Source organism: Pinus tabuliformis, chromosome 4_1, assembly GCF_031772625.1.
Source record: "Pinus tabuliformis cultivar Carrire ecotype Pingquan chromosome 4_1, CPIR1, whole genome shotgun sequence".
In the NCBI taxonomy this organism is placed as follows: Eukaryota; Viridiplantae; Streptophyta; class Pinopsida; order Pinales; family Pinaceae; genus Pinus; species Pinus tabuliformis.
In genome coordinates, this window is record NC_142303.1 from 392,454,110 (window position 1) to 392,471,535 (window position 17,426).

General features: G+C 36.3%; 1 protein-coding gene across 2 annotated transcripts in view; it reads right to left on the reverse strand.

Moving 5' to 3' along the window:
* The window catches only part of LOC149175945 (putative GPI-anchored protein At1g61900), a 210,475-nt gene that overhangs the window by 50,510 nt on the left and 142,539 nt on the right, over positions 1-17,426 (reverse strand). For both annotated transcript variants that reach the window (XM_089419800.1, XM_089419799.1), the window contains exon 7: positions 6,502-6,546. In XM_089419800.1, coding sequence (XP_089275926.1) covers positions 6,502-6,546 — 45 coding nt within the window. The remainder of the gene's footprint in view (positions 1-6,501; positions 6,547-17,426) is intronic.

Here is a 17,426-nt window from a genome sequence, read left to right on the forward strand (position 1 = left end):
ACAGGTACTTTTGCACAAGCCTAAGTGTCTAGGACTAAGTTACCGGAAACGGCTGCCTGAACACCGGAAACGCCGTTTTACGTTTCTGATACGTATGCAGAGCAGAAACGGCAAAAAAACGGCGAAAAAACGTTTTGGGTGCCGTTTTCTGATTTGGAAATGTGTCATATTTTCCCTAGCCATTTTTCAGGCGTTTTCCAGAAGAAAAAAAACCCTCCCATTTAAAAAAAAAAATACGTTTCAACAAATCGTGATACATTTTTTAAAAATTTCAAAACGTTTTGGTTCGCTGATACCTTGCCCGCCGGGAACAAATTTTCAGAATTTAGGTCTTTCGGTTTTAACTTTTAAGTTTTTAACTTTACGGGTTTCACTTTCATTCTACCCTAACCTAATTCCTAAACGACAACTTTGCTGAGTGAGTGCTGAGTAACGAGTTCCTGCCGCCACTGAGTTCACTGTCGTCGTTGAGTTTGCTGCTGTCGCCGTTGAGTTTGCTGAGTTCACTACCACCGCTGGGTTGAGGTTCACTGCCGCCGCTAAGAGTTACTGAGCTTGTTTTGACTGTATGTAACCGTTAACGCCCAATGCACATTTTTCATTTGCTGATATGTGTACATTTGAATAGCCATGTATCATCATTGTCTCGACTCTCATCTTTTGGTGCTTTGGTCATGAAGGGACCTATGTTGACTAGCTTGTACCGTAAACAAAGTCATGTCTTCTCATGTATATCATTGATATAGCCCCGTCGCTTTGGATGATTGATGTAAACTTGGGTTCATAAAGTCATTGGTTTGTTAACTTTGTTATTGCCATGCTTTAAGAGAGGTATATATCAATCATATGTGCTTATTACAGCCCTGTATATGCTCCAGTCATTGTAGACTTACAGGCAGCCCTCGAACGTTAACACAAAGACTTCTTTTATACAAGATTGATCCTTCTTTAATTAGGACAGTGATCATCTTCAAGATAGCATTTTGCTTTTGTAATACAAGGCAATCATATCACTCTTCAGGTTGCCAATTTCTGTACAAGTGTATTTCTGTTTCATAGTCAACTAGCCTCACCGGTTTATAACTTTATTCATAGCATTTCAAAGGAATGTTTAAGATCCATAGCTCCTAATCAAACCAGGTCCTAAACCGGCATTCCCTTGACTGCCATTTCTTTGTTGCACAATTCAGCCCAAGGTCTTTTCTAGAGTCCAGACTCTATGCCAATATGCTTCCTTCACCCAATGAAACTATTTGCAGCTAAGTAAGATCTTATCTTTATCAAAGACTGTCGAGAGTAAGAGAACAGAAGAATCTAACATGATATGGCAATTACTATTTACCTCAAAGGTAACAATACATAAATGGACAACTGCAGAACATTACAAACTGTCTTTTTTTAATTTTGTGACATCCCTTGCCGGAGTTGAGGGCAGTGAAAAGCCCCTGCATCCTTGTATTTCACAATTGCCATGGAAAAGTTTGGAAGCATTATCACCAAACTTCATTTTAATATTTTATTTCTATACAATCTGATCTTCTTCACATTCTATCTGTACTCTGGGGTCTGCACTCTTTTCTCCTAGCCTATCCTAGACCTGCAAATATGTCATAAATAAACATATGTTTATTTATAGAAAATTCAAAATATATGTCATGGAACCTTGATCCAGATTCCAGTGCCTTTCTTCTTTTTTAACATGATGGAGATCAGGATCTTTGTATGCTAGTTCCTTCTAGGGAAAGTGACTGTTGCATTGCCTCCAGACTCCAGAGTCATCACAATTTATAACTTTTAACTTTTTAAGTTTTCAGTTGTTAGAATGGCATAAAAAAGATTCAATCACAGTCACAGTTCACTGCGTTCAAGACTTAGAAATTGCAAACTGTTTATCACAGATTTCACTCATTTTTGTAGTTATTGCCAATTGGAATAATAACTAATAACGAATCAGGAACAGAGTAAAGAGAAAGGCATATATATTATTTATTAAATGATGAGATAATTTTATTAACATCCAGAAATGACCAAATAAATTTTTTTAAATACATATCTGAAGACTGATATTTGTCAATTTTCTTTTTTCAGCTTCATTTACATCATCATCATTCATGGCAACTTCAAGTTCAGCCATTCATGAGGCAAAGGAAGTGGCACAGGAAATTGAATCAACCCATAAAGTTGATCCAAAGTCACCACATTGGAAATATGTAACTACTATTTGGAAGATCCAAGGAGGTGGATCATTGGCATGGGTTTGCAGTGAGTGTAAAAAGGAGTTTAAGGGGTCATACACACGGGTTAAAGCACATTTGCTTGGGTTAAGAAACAATGGGGTTCGAATATGTAGTGGCCCACCTAAAGAGAATGGGAAAGATGGAAATGGTTTAAGCGAGGTAAAAATTGCAAAATATCAGAGAGAACAAGACGAGGCAGATGCTAAAGCAAATGAAGCAAATCCTGCCTCTCATTTAAAACACCCAACAAGGTTGGGAGCATCTTCATCAAAGCCTCCACTTTATTCTCATGGAATTGTTGGGTCAAAGCGGTCAAATATGGGACCGCTTGAGAAGAGTTTTAATAATGATGCTCGAGAGATAGCAGATGTAGCTGTAGCCCAATGCATTTATGCAAATGGCCTTCCCTTTAACCTTGTGTGATCTCCTTACTGGGCAAAGATGGTAAAAAGTTTGAATGAAGCCCCAAGAGGGTACAAGAGCCCTGGATATGAGAAGATATACACCACATTGTTGAGTGCTCAATAGTTAGATTTGGAGGCTAAATTAGCCCCCATTCGTGATTCATGGCTCATTTCAGGGGTGTCCATCATTTCTGATGGATGGAAAGATCAAAGAAATAGGCCTTTGATCAATGTGATTGCTCAGAGCCCACATGGGGCAATGTTTTTGAAGGCAGTGGATTGTGAGGGGCAGATAAAAGATTCTCAATTCATTGCTAACATCTTGATTGAAGCAATTGAATTGGTGGGGCCTGAAAATGTTGTCCAGGTAATAACTGACAATGCAATGGTGTGTAGAGCAGCAGGCCTAATTGTTGAAGGCAAATATCAACACATTTTTTGGACCCCTTGTGTTTTGCATTCATTGAACCTCATGTTGAGCAAGTTGGGGAAGCAAATTGAGTGGATTCGAGTTATTTTTGAAGAGGCAAAAGAAATTCAAGCCTTTATCACAAACCACCACGTCCCAAGGCATCTACAGGGAATTTGCTAAGTTGGAGCTCCTTAAGATACCTATACTTTAAAGTTTAAAGTTTATTAAATATTTCATAAATTCTAATTTCTGACTCTAAATTCAAATATCTAAATTGGATTCTCAAATGTCATGATTCGTGAATCATAATAGGTTATTCAATCAAATTATGATTTTTCAAATTGATTGAAATTTGAAACATTGGCAATTTGACACCTGCAGGTTGCTAAGACTCGATTTGCTTCTCACATCATAGTCTTAACAAGGCTCATGCAGGTGAAAGATGCATTACAATCAATGGTATGCAGTTCTCTTTGGAATCAATGGAGGCAATCCCAATCTGATAGATCACAAGCAATGAAACGGTTGGTTGTTGATGATGAATGGTGGGATAAGGTGGAGTACCTTTTGGCATTTACTAAGCCAATTGTGAATTTGCTCCGTATGTTTGACACAGATATGCCTAATCTGGGAGACGTGTATGAGGGCATTGATTCCATGATAGAGAAGATAAGGTTGGTTATAAATGCCAAGGAGAATGACCCAGATGAAATCTTTTACAGAGAAGTAAAAGATATATTGACCAAAAGGTGGAACAAGATGACCACCCCATTGCACCTTTTAGCCTATGCAGTGAATCCAAAATATTATGCTGCAGAGTTGCTATGTGATCCAGAAAGAAGCACACCAAACAAAGACCTAGAAGTCGCAGAAGGATTTAAAAATGCTTTTAGAAAGCTTTCTGTAGATCCTGAAATTGGGCTTCGGATTCGTGCACAGTTTTCTCATTTTGTGGGATCAGAGGGTTGGGGTTGTGATATTGAGTGTATGCGGGACAAGAGCAGATTAAGTCCAATTGAGTGGTGGAACTTCTATGGTGGGGCACTTCCACATATCCAAAAATTGGCCATCAAGATCTTGTCACAGGTTGCTAGTTCTTCTTCAGCAGAAAGGAACTGGAGTACATACGGCTTCATCCATTCAGTGAGGCGAAACAGATTGGGCTCTAAGAAGGCTAAGGAACTAGTGTATGTTCATTCAAACCTTCGCCTTCTGTCACACAAGAGAGATGAATACAAATTTGGGCCCACCAAATTATGGGACGTGGAACCAGAGTTGCCTGACTTGGATATGACATTGAATGCCATGTCTCATATGAATTTGTTTGATTCGGAGCCATCACCGGGAATAGGTGGATCTTCAAGTGGACATGGCAGCAATGTTCCCAGTGCCACTTCTAGAGAGGATGTGGAAGTGGAACATTATAGTGGAATGAATGAAGACATATTTGATGATATGTAAATGTAATTTATGATGGTGTTTTAAGTTTTAACTTCTAACTTTTGAACTTTTGAACAACCATATGAATTATGAGTAATGATAGTAGACTCCCAGTCATAGTTCATTTATAATTTTGTACTTTCATAGTATGTAGTAATTAGTATGCATTATTAATTTTGGTAATGATGGTGTTTGTGTAACTTGTCATGTTGATAACTTGATGTTTGAAATTTGAAACAAAAACTTGATGATATGTTGAAACTTGAAACTTGAATCATGAATGTTATAATAATGAATAATCGTTAATGATGATGGCAATGTTGAATGTTTATGTCATATGGCATATGTTGAAACTTGAATTGATGTTGATGAATGATGAATCATGATAGATCATAGATGATAATCTAGATTCTGAAATATGAATGGTAATATGAATTTTTTATTTTTAATATATATATATATATATATATATATATATATTATGTGTCGTTTCCTGCCGTATCGTATCCAGATTTTTTGAAAATTTGCCGTATCCTTTTCAAACCCCGTACCCGTATCCGTTTTCTGGTAACTTAAGTCTAGGAAGGTAGAAGTCACCCATTTCTCCTTGGAACACTTGCTCTAGTCTGAACAACTTGCATTTGTAACTTAGCCTAATGTTAGACTTAGGAAAAGCACATAATTATTATATTGGTTTATTGAGCTAAAGTAAACTTAGGAAAAGCAAAGCAAATTACTTTAGTGATTATGTTTTAATCTCAGGCCTTGATCTCAAGTGAGGCGGGAACTAATCTAGACTATTAAATACTTTGGAGATTAGAGTTAGGGATTTAGCTCAATGTAAAGTTATAAAAACAAAGGCTAGGGAGAGGGAGAAGACACTAGACAGCGGCACAAGGTTGAGAGAGGTTTCTCAATGAGTGTGTTGTGTGAGGACGGGGCAGCAAGGAGATCCAGATCAGCCAAGGAGGTTGATCAGCTGGATCAGATCCAGTCTTGTATGCAATTCCTCAACTAGACCATCTTCCCAAGAAGGGAGCCCAAGTAAATTCAGAGCTTAATGAAGAACTCGGATTGGGTTACAGATAATAGTTTAACAGAGAAATAAACAGGTTGGTGCATGTACATTTTCTTTTACAACCTTCAATAGACAAGGTGTAGACATTGTACATAATGATACAATTGTAATTTTGTTTTCCAAGAGTTCTGCTCTAAAAATTATATAGTCATGGCCTTGATACACGCACCAAAAAAACATGAATTATCATCAAAATCAGAATTTGGGACTTTGTGATTGTTAAGATAAATGAACAATTTTTAACACAATGTTCCACAAAGTTTTTGGGATGCAGGACAGGAGAAACACACATGGGGACCGTATGGAGACAACCTCAAATTTTAAGAAAAATCATGGGTTACAGAGGCACAAACACTGGCTAAAACAACCAATAACAATGTATATGCTATAAGAATAATTTAAATTTCAACCAAATTTTGGACCATACACCAAAGAAATGCAGATTATCTATAGCTCTGAAAAAGAATACACACATAATCTATTGAATGTAAGTGTATATAGGAAATAACGAAAAAGAAGCTTAAAAATACCCTCGAAGAATAACAGGAAAACATTAATCAAATGTCAAACATTTTCTCAAGAGATGACATCAATGGATGCAACAGCTCAAGGTTTAATGCAAACCTTAATTCTCAATCCAGAAGTGATCACAGAATATACAGTTTCTAGAATCTATGTCGCTTTTCATTTTTTAACCTCCAACCCAATCAAACGCAGCAGAGAACATAAGATAGACCCCAGACAAGCACAAACTCATCGAAGACTACTTTTTCCCATTTCTTAGAATTTTCAAAAGTGATCAGAGATTGTAGTTTCAAGACTCTCTTTCACATTTACATTTAAGCTCCAAACCAGTAAAGGGCAGCATAGAACAAGGAACCATTAAAAAACAACTTATTAAATATTTTTTTTCTTAGATTCTTAGCATACCATTCCAGGCCGATGTTGCAGCTGGAAATGCTGGCATGGTGATTGCTGCACAAGCACAAAGGGTAACACAGTATCAATCCTCTAAACAAAAAGTTCCAGACATGACTAAACATGAAGAAAAACTACAGTTTGACAAACATCTAAAAGTACACGATGTATAAATGTTAACACTTCAAGTGGTCGCGTATTAAATTAAGACTTCTAAGTTAATGCTAGATGCTTTATAGCATTATGTTATAAAGTACAAAAGTTATGTTAGATCAATGAGTGACTTGGGTTAATTTGTCACAAGTCATCTTATGTAGTTACAGAAGTGGCTCCCCAAGACAACTCTTCTGTCTCGTGTGTAATGTCTTCTATGACGCATTGCAAAAGGACAATTCCTCACAACATCATACATACTGAGTTTAATGCAAATCCTTTGCACTTAAAGACAATTTTATGATTGCTTTGGGACCTCTCACAGCTCATGGCAGACACCTTTTTTCACTTGGCAAGTCCCATGAGCCATTGATCCTGAACAGTCTCCTCTGCTTCACAGAGTATATCAATTTCACGTGCCTCCCCCATGACGGAGCACTACCATGGTAGATTATGTCATCATCAGCCAAGATCTGTTCCCCTCTGTAACAGACATAAAAATATGTAATAATAATAATCATACTCAGAGAGATAATATACTCAAAGGGCACATATCTAAAAGACATGTCTATTGACGTACATGACTACACTCCCTTATACACAACATCACATGTTCTTGTATTTACTCACTCATTCAATATCAATTACACACACACACACACACACTCTTTTATGTTATCCTTCTTGTGTAGAATATTTTCCCTTGAAAACTCACCTAACAACTCCACTGATATTGAAATGAGGTATGATGGTTATATGTTCTTCAAATTTCATATCATATTGTCATACTGAGGATTTTCAAGCGAAGAAACTTGGCATTGCTCCCATGGGAGGTGTGGAGTACCAAAGAAGGTATGTTTTTGGTGATTATTTCAGCATCTTTTCATTAGAACTTACAAACCGTTTGCATCATGAACTAGGTAGATGATAAGGAATTGTAATAAAACCTGTAAGATTAATGTGCAAAACAAAAACACTGACAATTGTCATTTTCTTATGCAGGAAGAAGGAAAAACGAAAGACTACCGTTCCAAAGGAAAGGACAAGGCCAGGTTAACCGCTGTCCCTTTGACGGGGAACCGCATGCAAACAAGGCAAACCAAATCAAAGCGTATCAGCCCATGAAAGGAAATGGAGATATCAGCTCGGCACAAGAAAGTAAAGAGATAACTGAGAGCCAACGGTTCGGCGAATCCCTCAGGATCCTTTGATCCTGAGGGATTGCTGCTTTAACTATTTTTGCACCTAGACATCTCCGCCTTCGCCATTATAAAAAGGGGCAGCACTGTTAGCCCGCGGGAGATAGTCTGTTATGTTTTTATGTAATTTCTCTTAAAGTTGAGACTTTGATCATCGACTCTCGCTGAGAAATGATCCTCTGTAATTCTGTCTTAGGCATTAATACAAACTTGGTTGTTATTTCATCTCTGATCCTGAAATAACTTCAAGCGGTGTACCCCTGGAGGCTAAGGGCTCGGCCCTGGTGGAACACTTGCTCCTGTACTATTACTTTTGGTTTATGCGTGGTTTTTCTTATCAGCTCCATTCGGTAATCTGATATGTTCTGTTATTTTACATCACAGCTCTGCTACGTTTGATTTACTGAGTAATATCATTTCTGAAGACAGAACCATTATATTAACTTTGCAACGTATTACTGTTCCTTTAAGTGCTGATATAATATTGCCGGTCTTTACAGAATACTGTTGCCGTTCAATTACAGAGTATCTATGTTGTACACTTATTCATTGGTATTACTGAATTCATCTTAGAGATTATATTTCCTTGCGATTGTTGAATCTATAGACGTTGTTGTTCCATTCTGAAATACAGTCGTATTCTTTATAACTGAGATTGATAACCGGGTTACCAAGATCAGATTACTATTAAGGTGTGTCGTGTGCATGTATGTGTGGCTTTCAAGCGTTGTTCTATAGTCCATTATTAATCAGTGTTGTTCCATTTCTGTGTGTTGTTCGATTCATCCTTAAAGGTAGAGGATTGCCATTTGATTTCTGTAGGACACGATTGTTGCATTTGATCTTGTAGACTAAGGTGTTGTTGCTTATTAAACTTAATTGTTGTTACAGTTTCCTAGTTGCTGTTCCATTTCCTGTTATTCGCATTATTATTGCTTCGGTGTGTAGAACAATCTGAGACTGTAGTGGGCATTGACATTTACTGTCTGGCTCCTAGATCGACGATCTGTTCCCTGATTTCCTTTGGTCTCATCAGTTTACAAAGGGATGAGCTACTGCTACTGAACCCTTGACTAATAACTTGCTTAGTTTTTTGAAAGCGTGGTTTAGTCTTTAAAAGTAGTTTGTTGTAAACAAACATCCGTTTACTCTTGTATTTTGGAGCACTATACTACTAGCATTACTCTGGCAAATGATAGCCTCAGACAAAGACACTCTTTGAAATAACAAAAAGCTCCTGGATTGACAAATTAATGTGAGGTAATTAGAGGTGAAAGAGACAATTTTTGCAGCTCGGCAGGACGTTGAGTGGTATGCTCCATTTGATTTTCAGGTATCCTGAAATTTTACAATGAACTCCCAGCGTCATACCGGGACAAGCAGATCGTGAATTTTTTATGGATAAATTGCTTCAGCCACACTACACATGACATCATTCATGAAAACTATTTCAAATCTTAATGTTGTTCATGAGGATATCATGACGATCTTAATTATGAAGAACAGGTTAAAGAACTGATAGATAATCCTCACGAGGCTTGTGTGATGATTGATACTTGTCATGAATACAATAGGGAAACACAAGATATTATACTTCCACTGCATAGCAACCCGTTCAAGGGACTAGTGACTGAAACAGAGGAAGAGATTGAAACATTGAATGTTCTTCTTGTGACCATTGAAGTGGAAAGTTATCGACCACACATTGAACAATATAAAGGTGAATTCCATGATCACTCAGATGACCAATTTCTTTCATCACATAAGCCACTTGTGCATGAGGTTTCACAGTTGGAGGAAAGGATACATGATGAAGTTATTGAAGACAGCATTCCATAAATATCATGATGTTGAAGACTTGTTTAGCACTCAATTCTGCACCAGAGAAAAATAGACTCCTCTCCAAAACATGTATCACAAAAATGAAGTGATAACCAATAGGCAACCAGCCCAAGGGTCACTAGCTGATTGCCTCTCCTTTCAAACTGGCGCTTGCCAAGCTTAGGAGGATGTCCCTAGCTTGTCATGCATTGAAAATCATTTACAAATATGCAAATCAGCATAACGAATTAGCACATGAAATGGATCATTGGCATGCAATCAGACATCCAAGGATAAAAATGGTTGAATAATTTGAAATAAATGCAAGAATTTTAATAAGTATTCAACAAAATATGAAAGAATGAGAGAAGAGAATGTGCCTTGTTACCCATGAAAAAGAGGGTAACCCATAGGAGAAATATTTCTCCTCCTTTTTTAAAATTTGCACCTAGGGCCAAATTCCACTTTGGACAGTTCATTTGATGGAGATGATGATTGCATTGAATTCCTTTTTTCGGGAGAACCAAAATTGACCTAAAGATTATCAAATTTGGTCAAGCAGAAATGTGTTTTTGAATTTATGCCCACACATGTGCAAATTGTCAAAGTCGGCTACATCATCATATAGACTCATGAAGCCCAATAGACATGTCACTTCACCCTCAACGACTTGTATAAATATAAGTGACCTCTCACCTCATTTGGCATCATCATCACTCACACATTCTTCTCTCTCCTCCTCTCATTGGTTCGTACAGCTATTGGGCATACCTTTTTCTCTCACACGTGTGGCAAGGAAGATGAATTTCAAACAGAATTATAGGGCCGAAAATTTCAGATTTTTCTGCAATATGACCAGCGTTGACTTTGACTTTCCAAGCAGATTTTGAATTCGATTTTTTTGGGAGGATCTCTGTCTCAGCAGGCCACATTTATTGGCACAAAAACCGAAGCTTTCTGTTGAATTTGACTGTGTTGACTTCAGACCTGCAACTAGGGTTTCTGCAGCAGATTTGACTTTCACTTTGACCAAGTTTAGGGAGGAATTTTGGGACTGTTTTCAAGGTGTTGACCCTGCCGCCTACACCCTACCTACAAGTTAATGAGAAAAGCCTTCAACCCCACAAGGTGTGGTTGGTGGCAAGGAACTCAAAGAAGGGGCTATCAAACTAATCTTGACTCTCTCCGTTTGAGCCACTCCTAGGTTAACTAAGGGGGGTGGTCCCTAATGAAAATTTAAGTTAAAACGGATGTGAGTTTCTAGGAGAATTGTTAGAGTTAAATAGATTATCTTTTTAAGATTTATAAGCAAAAAATTGATATGAGCAATAACCATCATAAGATAAGCATGAAATACATAAACAACCAGTGCCTTCCAAGTATTTGCCTTTTAAGAAATGAAATTGTATTTTGCTTAAAATGAAGTGAAATGCTTTCAAATGGAAAGCTAAAATAACCCTGAAAAGTGAAACACTAAATTGTTAGCACAAAATATTATAAATGCTTTCAAGATGAATAAGTCTACAAATCAAAGCATGGAAACTATCTTGCTCAAAGGATACAAAATAACTCAAATGTTAGACCAACATGACAACATGCAATTAAGTTTGCAAGCCAAAATAATAGTACTTGAAAGTGAAATCAACCATTCATGACAATAAGCAATTAAACCAAAAAATGAGTCAATTTCCAAGTACAAGAAAATTAAACTTGTTGCAAAATTAAAAGATTACAATGCTTGCATCCAAAGTGCCTCTTGAAATAAGATTTTCATGTGAGACTTTAAACCAAAGCAAATGTGATAGAATGTTTTTCTTGGTTCATTTTATTTGATTAGTGCTAAGGCAAAGTTACAATTGAACTATAGTCCTCAAACCTCATTCTCACCCAAATATTTGGATCTCACAATGAGGAGTCAATAGAGATAGAGGGTCCTTAAAAATCCATTCAAACAACTTAAATTGGAGGTAAGTTTTCGTGATGCTTGGGGCATGTAAATAAATTAACCAAACAATGAGAATTAACTTCTACTTAATGTACTTGCTTGACATGAAATAAAATGTTACCTTTTGGAGAAAATTGTCCAAATACTTGATGCATGTAAATTGTGCTTAATGGTGAAACATAAGTAAACTTAGAACTATGTTCAAGCCAAATAAGATAAAGTAAAAAGTGTTTGCATGCAAAAAATCTGAATTTGTTATGTATTTAAAACATGTGGTAAGTTAAAATACACTGCATGCAAAATGAATGTGATGCATGTACATTTCAAGTAGAAGTTAATTCTCATTGTTTGGTTAATTTATTTACATGCCCCAAGCATCACTAAAACTTACCTCCAACTTAAGTTGGTTGAATAGACTTTTAAGAACCCTCTACCTCTATTGACTCTTCATTGTGAGATCCAAAAATTTGTGCGAAGATGAGGTCTGAGGACTAGAGTTCAATTGTAACTTTGCCTTAGCATTAATCAAATAAAATGGACCAAGAAAAACATTCCATCGCATTTGCTTTGGTTTAAAGTCTCACATGAAAATCTTATTTCAAGAGGCACATTGGATGCAAGCAATGTAATCTCTTTTAATTTTGCAACAAGTTTAATTTTCTTGTACTTGGAAATTGACTCATCTTTTGGTTTAATTGTTTATTGTCATGAATGGTTGATTTCACTTTCAAGTACTATTATTTTGGCTTGCAAACTTAATTGCATGTTGTCATCTTGGTCTAACATTCGAGTTATTTTTGTATCCTTTGAGCAAAACAGTGTCCATGCTTTGATTTGTAGACTTATTCATCTTCAAAGCATTTATAATATCTTGTGCTAACAATTTAGTGTTTCACTTTTCAGGGTTATTTTGGCTTTCCAATTAAAAGCATTTCACTTCATTTTAAGCAAAATACAATTTCATTTCTTAAAGAGCAAATACTTGGAAGGCACTGGTTGTTTATGTATTCCATGCTTATCTTTATGATGGTTATTGCTCATATCATTTTTTTGCTTATAATTCTTAAAGAGATAATCTATTTAACTCTAACAATTTTCCTAGAAACTCAGATCTGTTTTAACTTAACTTTTCATTAGGGACCACCCCCTTAGCTAACCTAGGAGATAGCTCAAACGGAAAGAGTCGGGATTAGTTTGACAGCCCCTTCTCTGAGTTCCCTGCCACCAACCACACCTTGTGGGGTTGAAGGCTTTTCTCACTAACTTGTAGGTAGGTGTAGTCGGCAGGGTCAACATTTTTGGCATTGTTGTCAAGGACTAGTCTTCTTGTAGCTGGGAAATCGACTAACTTTTGGTTTTTGCATGTTGAATTTTAGAGTTAGATTCCTGTTCAAGTGGCGACTCCACTTATTTCATTTTCTACAAGGATTTCTGCTTGAAGCTTGCTTCTTGTAGATTTCTGCTTGAAGTTTGTTTCTTGTAGATTTCTTGTTAATCTTGGACAGGAGCCTCTCTCTGGTATCCATTTTCTCTTTCAGGGTCAAGTGAGCATGACATCATGAATGCTTTGTTCGCCCCTTGTAATTTTACTAACATTTCAAGTTATCAGAATTTCGTTATGGATGAAGCAATTGAGGCTATTAAAGAGTTGCCTAGTTTTCTAGGTGACAATGCCATCAGTACTAAAACTCACCTTAGGAATTTCCACCTTTGTGTGAGCAAATGGTGCCATGATATTAACCATGAGGATGTTAAAATTAGACTTTTCATCTTTTTATTAGATGGAAATGCAATGGATTGGTTCATAGAATTACCTACTAACAGTTTTGATTCTCTAGAATCAATCATCGATGCCTTTGAAGAAAAATATGGAGATGAAAGAAAGATCAAAGCGAAAGCAAATGAGAATGATAAGGATCTCATCAAGGGGTTGACTCAAATGATTAAGGATATGCAACTCAACCAAGTTCAACTTAGTAAGACCATGGAGGTAAATCATGCACAAGCAATAAAGTCCACAGAAGTCAATCATTCTAATCATATGAACTCTATTCAAAATAGGTTGCTTGCCATGGAATAAAAACAAGTGCAATTAATCAACACCATGGAAATGAATCATGCCAAGGAAATAAGTGTTATGAAGGCTCATCAAGTCACTATTTAGAATAGGTTGGATGAAATGGAAAGATTACAGGTACAAAAATTCCAACTTAGGTTAAATGACGAATGGGAAGAGAACAAAGAAACAAATCATAAGCCTCCTGGTCCGCTAAAGCAATCTTCATCTCATCATGAGGAGGTCATTTACTCCATTGAAAAAATGGCTAATTGATGGAGACTTGGATAACAAGGAAACTGAGGGGAATCAAGTTTATACTTATGAGATTGATCCATCACCCGTGTTAGAGCAGAAGCAAAATGGACAAAGGCAGGTCAAAGAAGTCTTGGATACTTCGAATTTTCCATCAGAGCATCTCCAAGATCGAGCAAAAAACTCTACTTTGATCACAGCGATTTCAACACCACAATCTGTTAAGAAAAAAAGAAAAAAGCAGAAAGAATTTGGTAAATCTAATGACCATGTACAACACAGTGTTGGGACAAATCAAAGTACTAGGATATTCATAATTGGACAGGGCACATCAAGAAAACCACCCATGGATCTGTCCGAAAGTACGCAGGTTCTCAGCATGAACTTCATTAAAAACATTGATGTTATGGGGCATCTTTTTGTATCATATTTCTAACTTTATCCCTTGTCATTTTCGTTGAACTAGTTTTATTTCATGAATAAATTGTCATTTATGCTTTTAGAATAAATTTCCATTGCTTCATTTATGTACTGGATGATATTTTTGAATGGATACTGCTGATATATGTCTTTTGTCGGTGGATGCAAATTCCAGGTTCCTGCACACTATCACTTCATATCTAGCATGCATCCCCATATGGAGCCAAATGTTGACCACTGGAGTGGCACCTGATGATTATATGAAGACTCCATGCCCAAGGATGATCCAGAAGACACTTGTACCATCAGATATCATCAGCCAACAAAGTTTTCTAACTCTACCTCTTTTTCTCATCATCTTTCTTGTACCTAGATTTCACACCCTACGGGAAATTGTAATAAGTGATACTAGTAATGATAAGTTTTGAGTATGTAATAGTCCTAGGATGTTGGGGCTCAATCAGCAAATGAGTACACCTTGGAGTGTTTTTTTTATCTGATTAATTATCCCTTCCTTTTCAAAGGTGGATAATTTGTTGGGTATTTTCACTCAATTTGTACCCCAAATTCGGGTGCAGTTTGAAGGTTGAGCCCCTAACACATCTTAGTATCTAAAGTCGATGTATATTACCATACTAGATCACACAAAAAAATTCGTGGAATTTGGTTAAATCTAGGAGGTCATTTTTTAATTTTTTAGATTTTCCGCACTCTGGAGATTGAAATAAAAATTGTATTTGTAATGTAATAAGTGATGTCTAGAGAAGTTGTATGGGGTATGAGTAATGAAATTTGCACCTTTCACTATCAACTTTCTACAATGACACACTTTAACGGGTTAAAAATGTGTTTTGAACCCTCAAACCCCACTTTTCCTATGTTTAGTGGGAAATCTGGCAATTAATTAAGTCATATATTAAATAAATAGAGAAAAATAAATATCCACACATGCTAAATGTTGTGGAAATGGGGTGGAAAATTATGGAGGAGTTAAAGTGAAGTCTCAAGGTGACGTGGACTCCTAAAATCAAGATAAGGACATGAGCTCAAATAAAATCGAATTTCTGGCATTAAGTGAAAAAGTTGGTTACTTGGAAATTTGAATTTGTGAAATTAATGCACATTTGGGAGGAGATTTGAGAGAATATTTGGTGGAGATTTTTATGGGAAATTGTCCTCACATGGGTTACCACCCATATACACTTGTCATTCCATTATAAAATTCGAATTTGGCACATAAGGGAAGAATAAAATGATGTCCACTTGCCAGAATTTGATTTTTACACTTGGCATTGGAGCTCCATTCAACATATTCGAATTTCTCTTTAGGATTTTCACCTCATGCAACTTGTTTAATCACTTCTACATCGGAATTGGCTCCAATAGTTCTATATAATAGAGCCTTGAGCTCCCATTTGGATCATATTATTACTAGCTATTGTACTTGTGGAGGTGCTGCTACCTTGTACACTTTCAAAAATATCAATAAAGACTTTGGGGTTTCATTCATGAGGTGTACCTCCTTTGGGAGTGTGATGAATTGTTGATCATTGGTATAGTTCATTTTACTCATACTTTGATCTAATTTGTTTCCATATGCTCTTGTAGATTTGTTAATGTAGAGTTATCTTGCATTGACATTTGATTTAGAAGTATGCTCTAGGTATAGAATGCTCTAGTTAGTTTTAAATAAATCTCTAGAGTTTCTTATCATTGTTTATTGTTAAATCTATATGGAACTAATTCTTGATTGAAGTTTTGTAGAGGGAACTTCTTGTTGGGATCACAGAATCAAGCGTGAGGGGAAGTCTTTGGAAAGACCAACCCACTCTTGATACATTCTTAAAGGAGCTCTCATTTGTTCTTTGAGCCTTCATAGTCTTATCTTACAAAGTGGTTTTGCAGGGGTTTTGGCACATAGTTTATACACAAGTCGAGCCCTTCTAAATTTAAATCTCTTTTAAAAAACATTATACTTCATTTCTTTCATTTGTTATCTAAGAGCTTTGAAGATGGCTAAGCAAAGACGAGAGTTTACTCTCACTTTTTAGCTTAGCCTTTTGTAAATTATAATTGTACATATACATTCTATCTTGTTGATTTTTCCACTAATTCTTAACTTATTTTGCAGTCATTGTTTGGATTGTTTGCTAACTCTTGTGTGGCATATTTTGAAGAGCAACCTCCCGCAACATCTAACAAGTGTTTCTAGGGCCTTTGGCAAATGTTGAGGGTTTGATTTCCAAGGATTCTGTGAGCCCTTTTGAAGCTTATTTTGGCCAAGTCAAGTTCACTAGAGGGCTGCCCATTTTCCTCTCTAAACCGTGGGCATTTGGAGAAAACTCAGACCTTGTTTCCCTTGCATAAGTTTTGTGAGATCTTGTCACTACTTTCTCAAGAAAGGAGATCTAGTGTCCAAGTTTAAAAAATTATTGTGAGGACTCTCCTTGAAGTTTAGTTGAGGACTTTGAAGAGCCCTCTTCTCATTGTAATATTAATAAAAGATCTAATTTACTTGTGGGGGCTTGGGATTTCTCCCATGGTATCCTATCTCCCCATTTAGAGGGAGGCTTCTCTTGGGTGGATTGACATTTGCATGGTTTAAATTTTCATACTTCATTCACTTACATGCATGTTTTTATTTGGAATTAACACAACCTCACTATCAAATTTCATTAAGTTAATGTTTGTTACAATTTCATTTCAGCTTTGCATTCTCTATCTCATTGTTGCTTGAAGCTACAAGCTTACACTTCACTTTGGGCAATTGATCCTTTACATGCAAGCATTTTATATTCTAAACAAACTTTGATTCGTTTCCATTTACCTTGGTAAATTGTTTCATGAGCACTCGAATACATGCTTCAATTTTATGCTATACATTGTTATCTTGAATATTGGAGCAATTTATTGTCATTGTCTATCTGAAACAAATTTTACTTTCAAGCAAACTACTTGTATCATTTTAATTCATTGATGAAACACATGCAACACTTGTAAGTTAATTTTATTCCTCCAATTGAAGTTATAATTGCAACTTGGGTGGATTGACATTTGCATGGTTTAAATTTTCATACTTCATTCACTT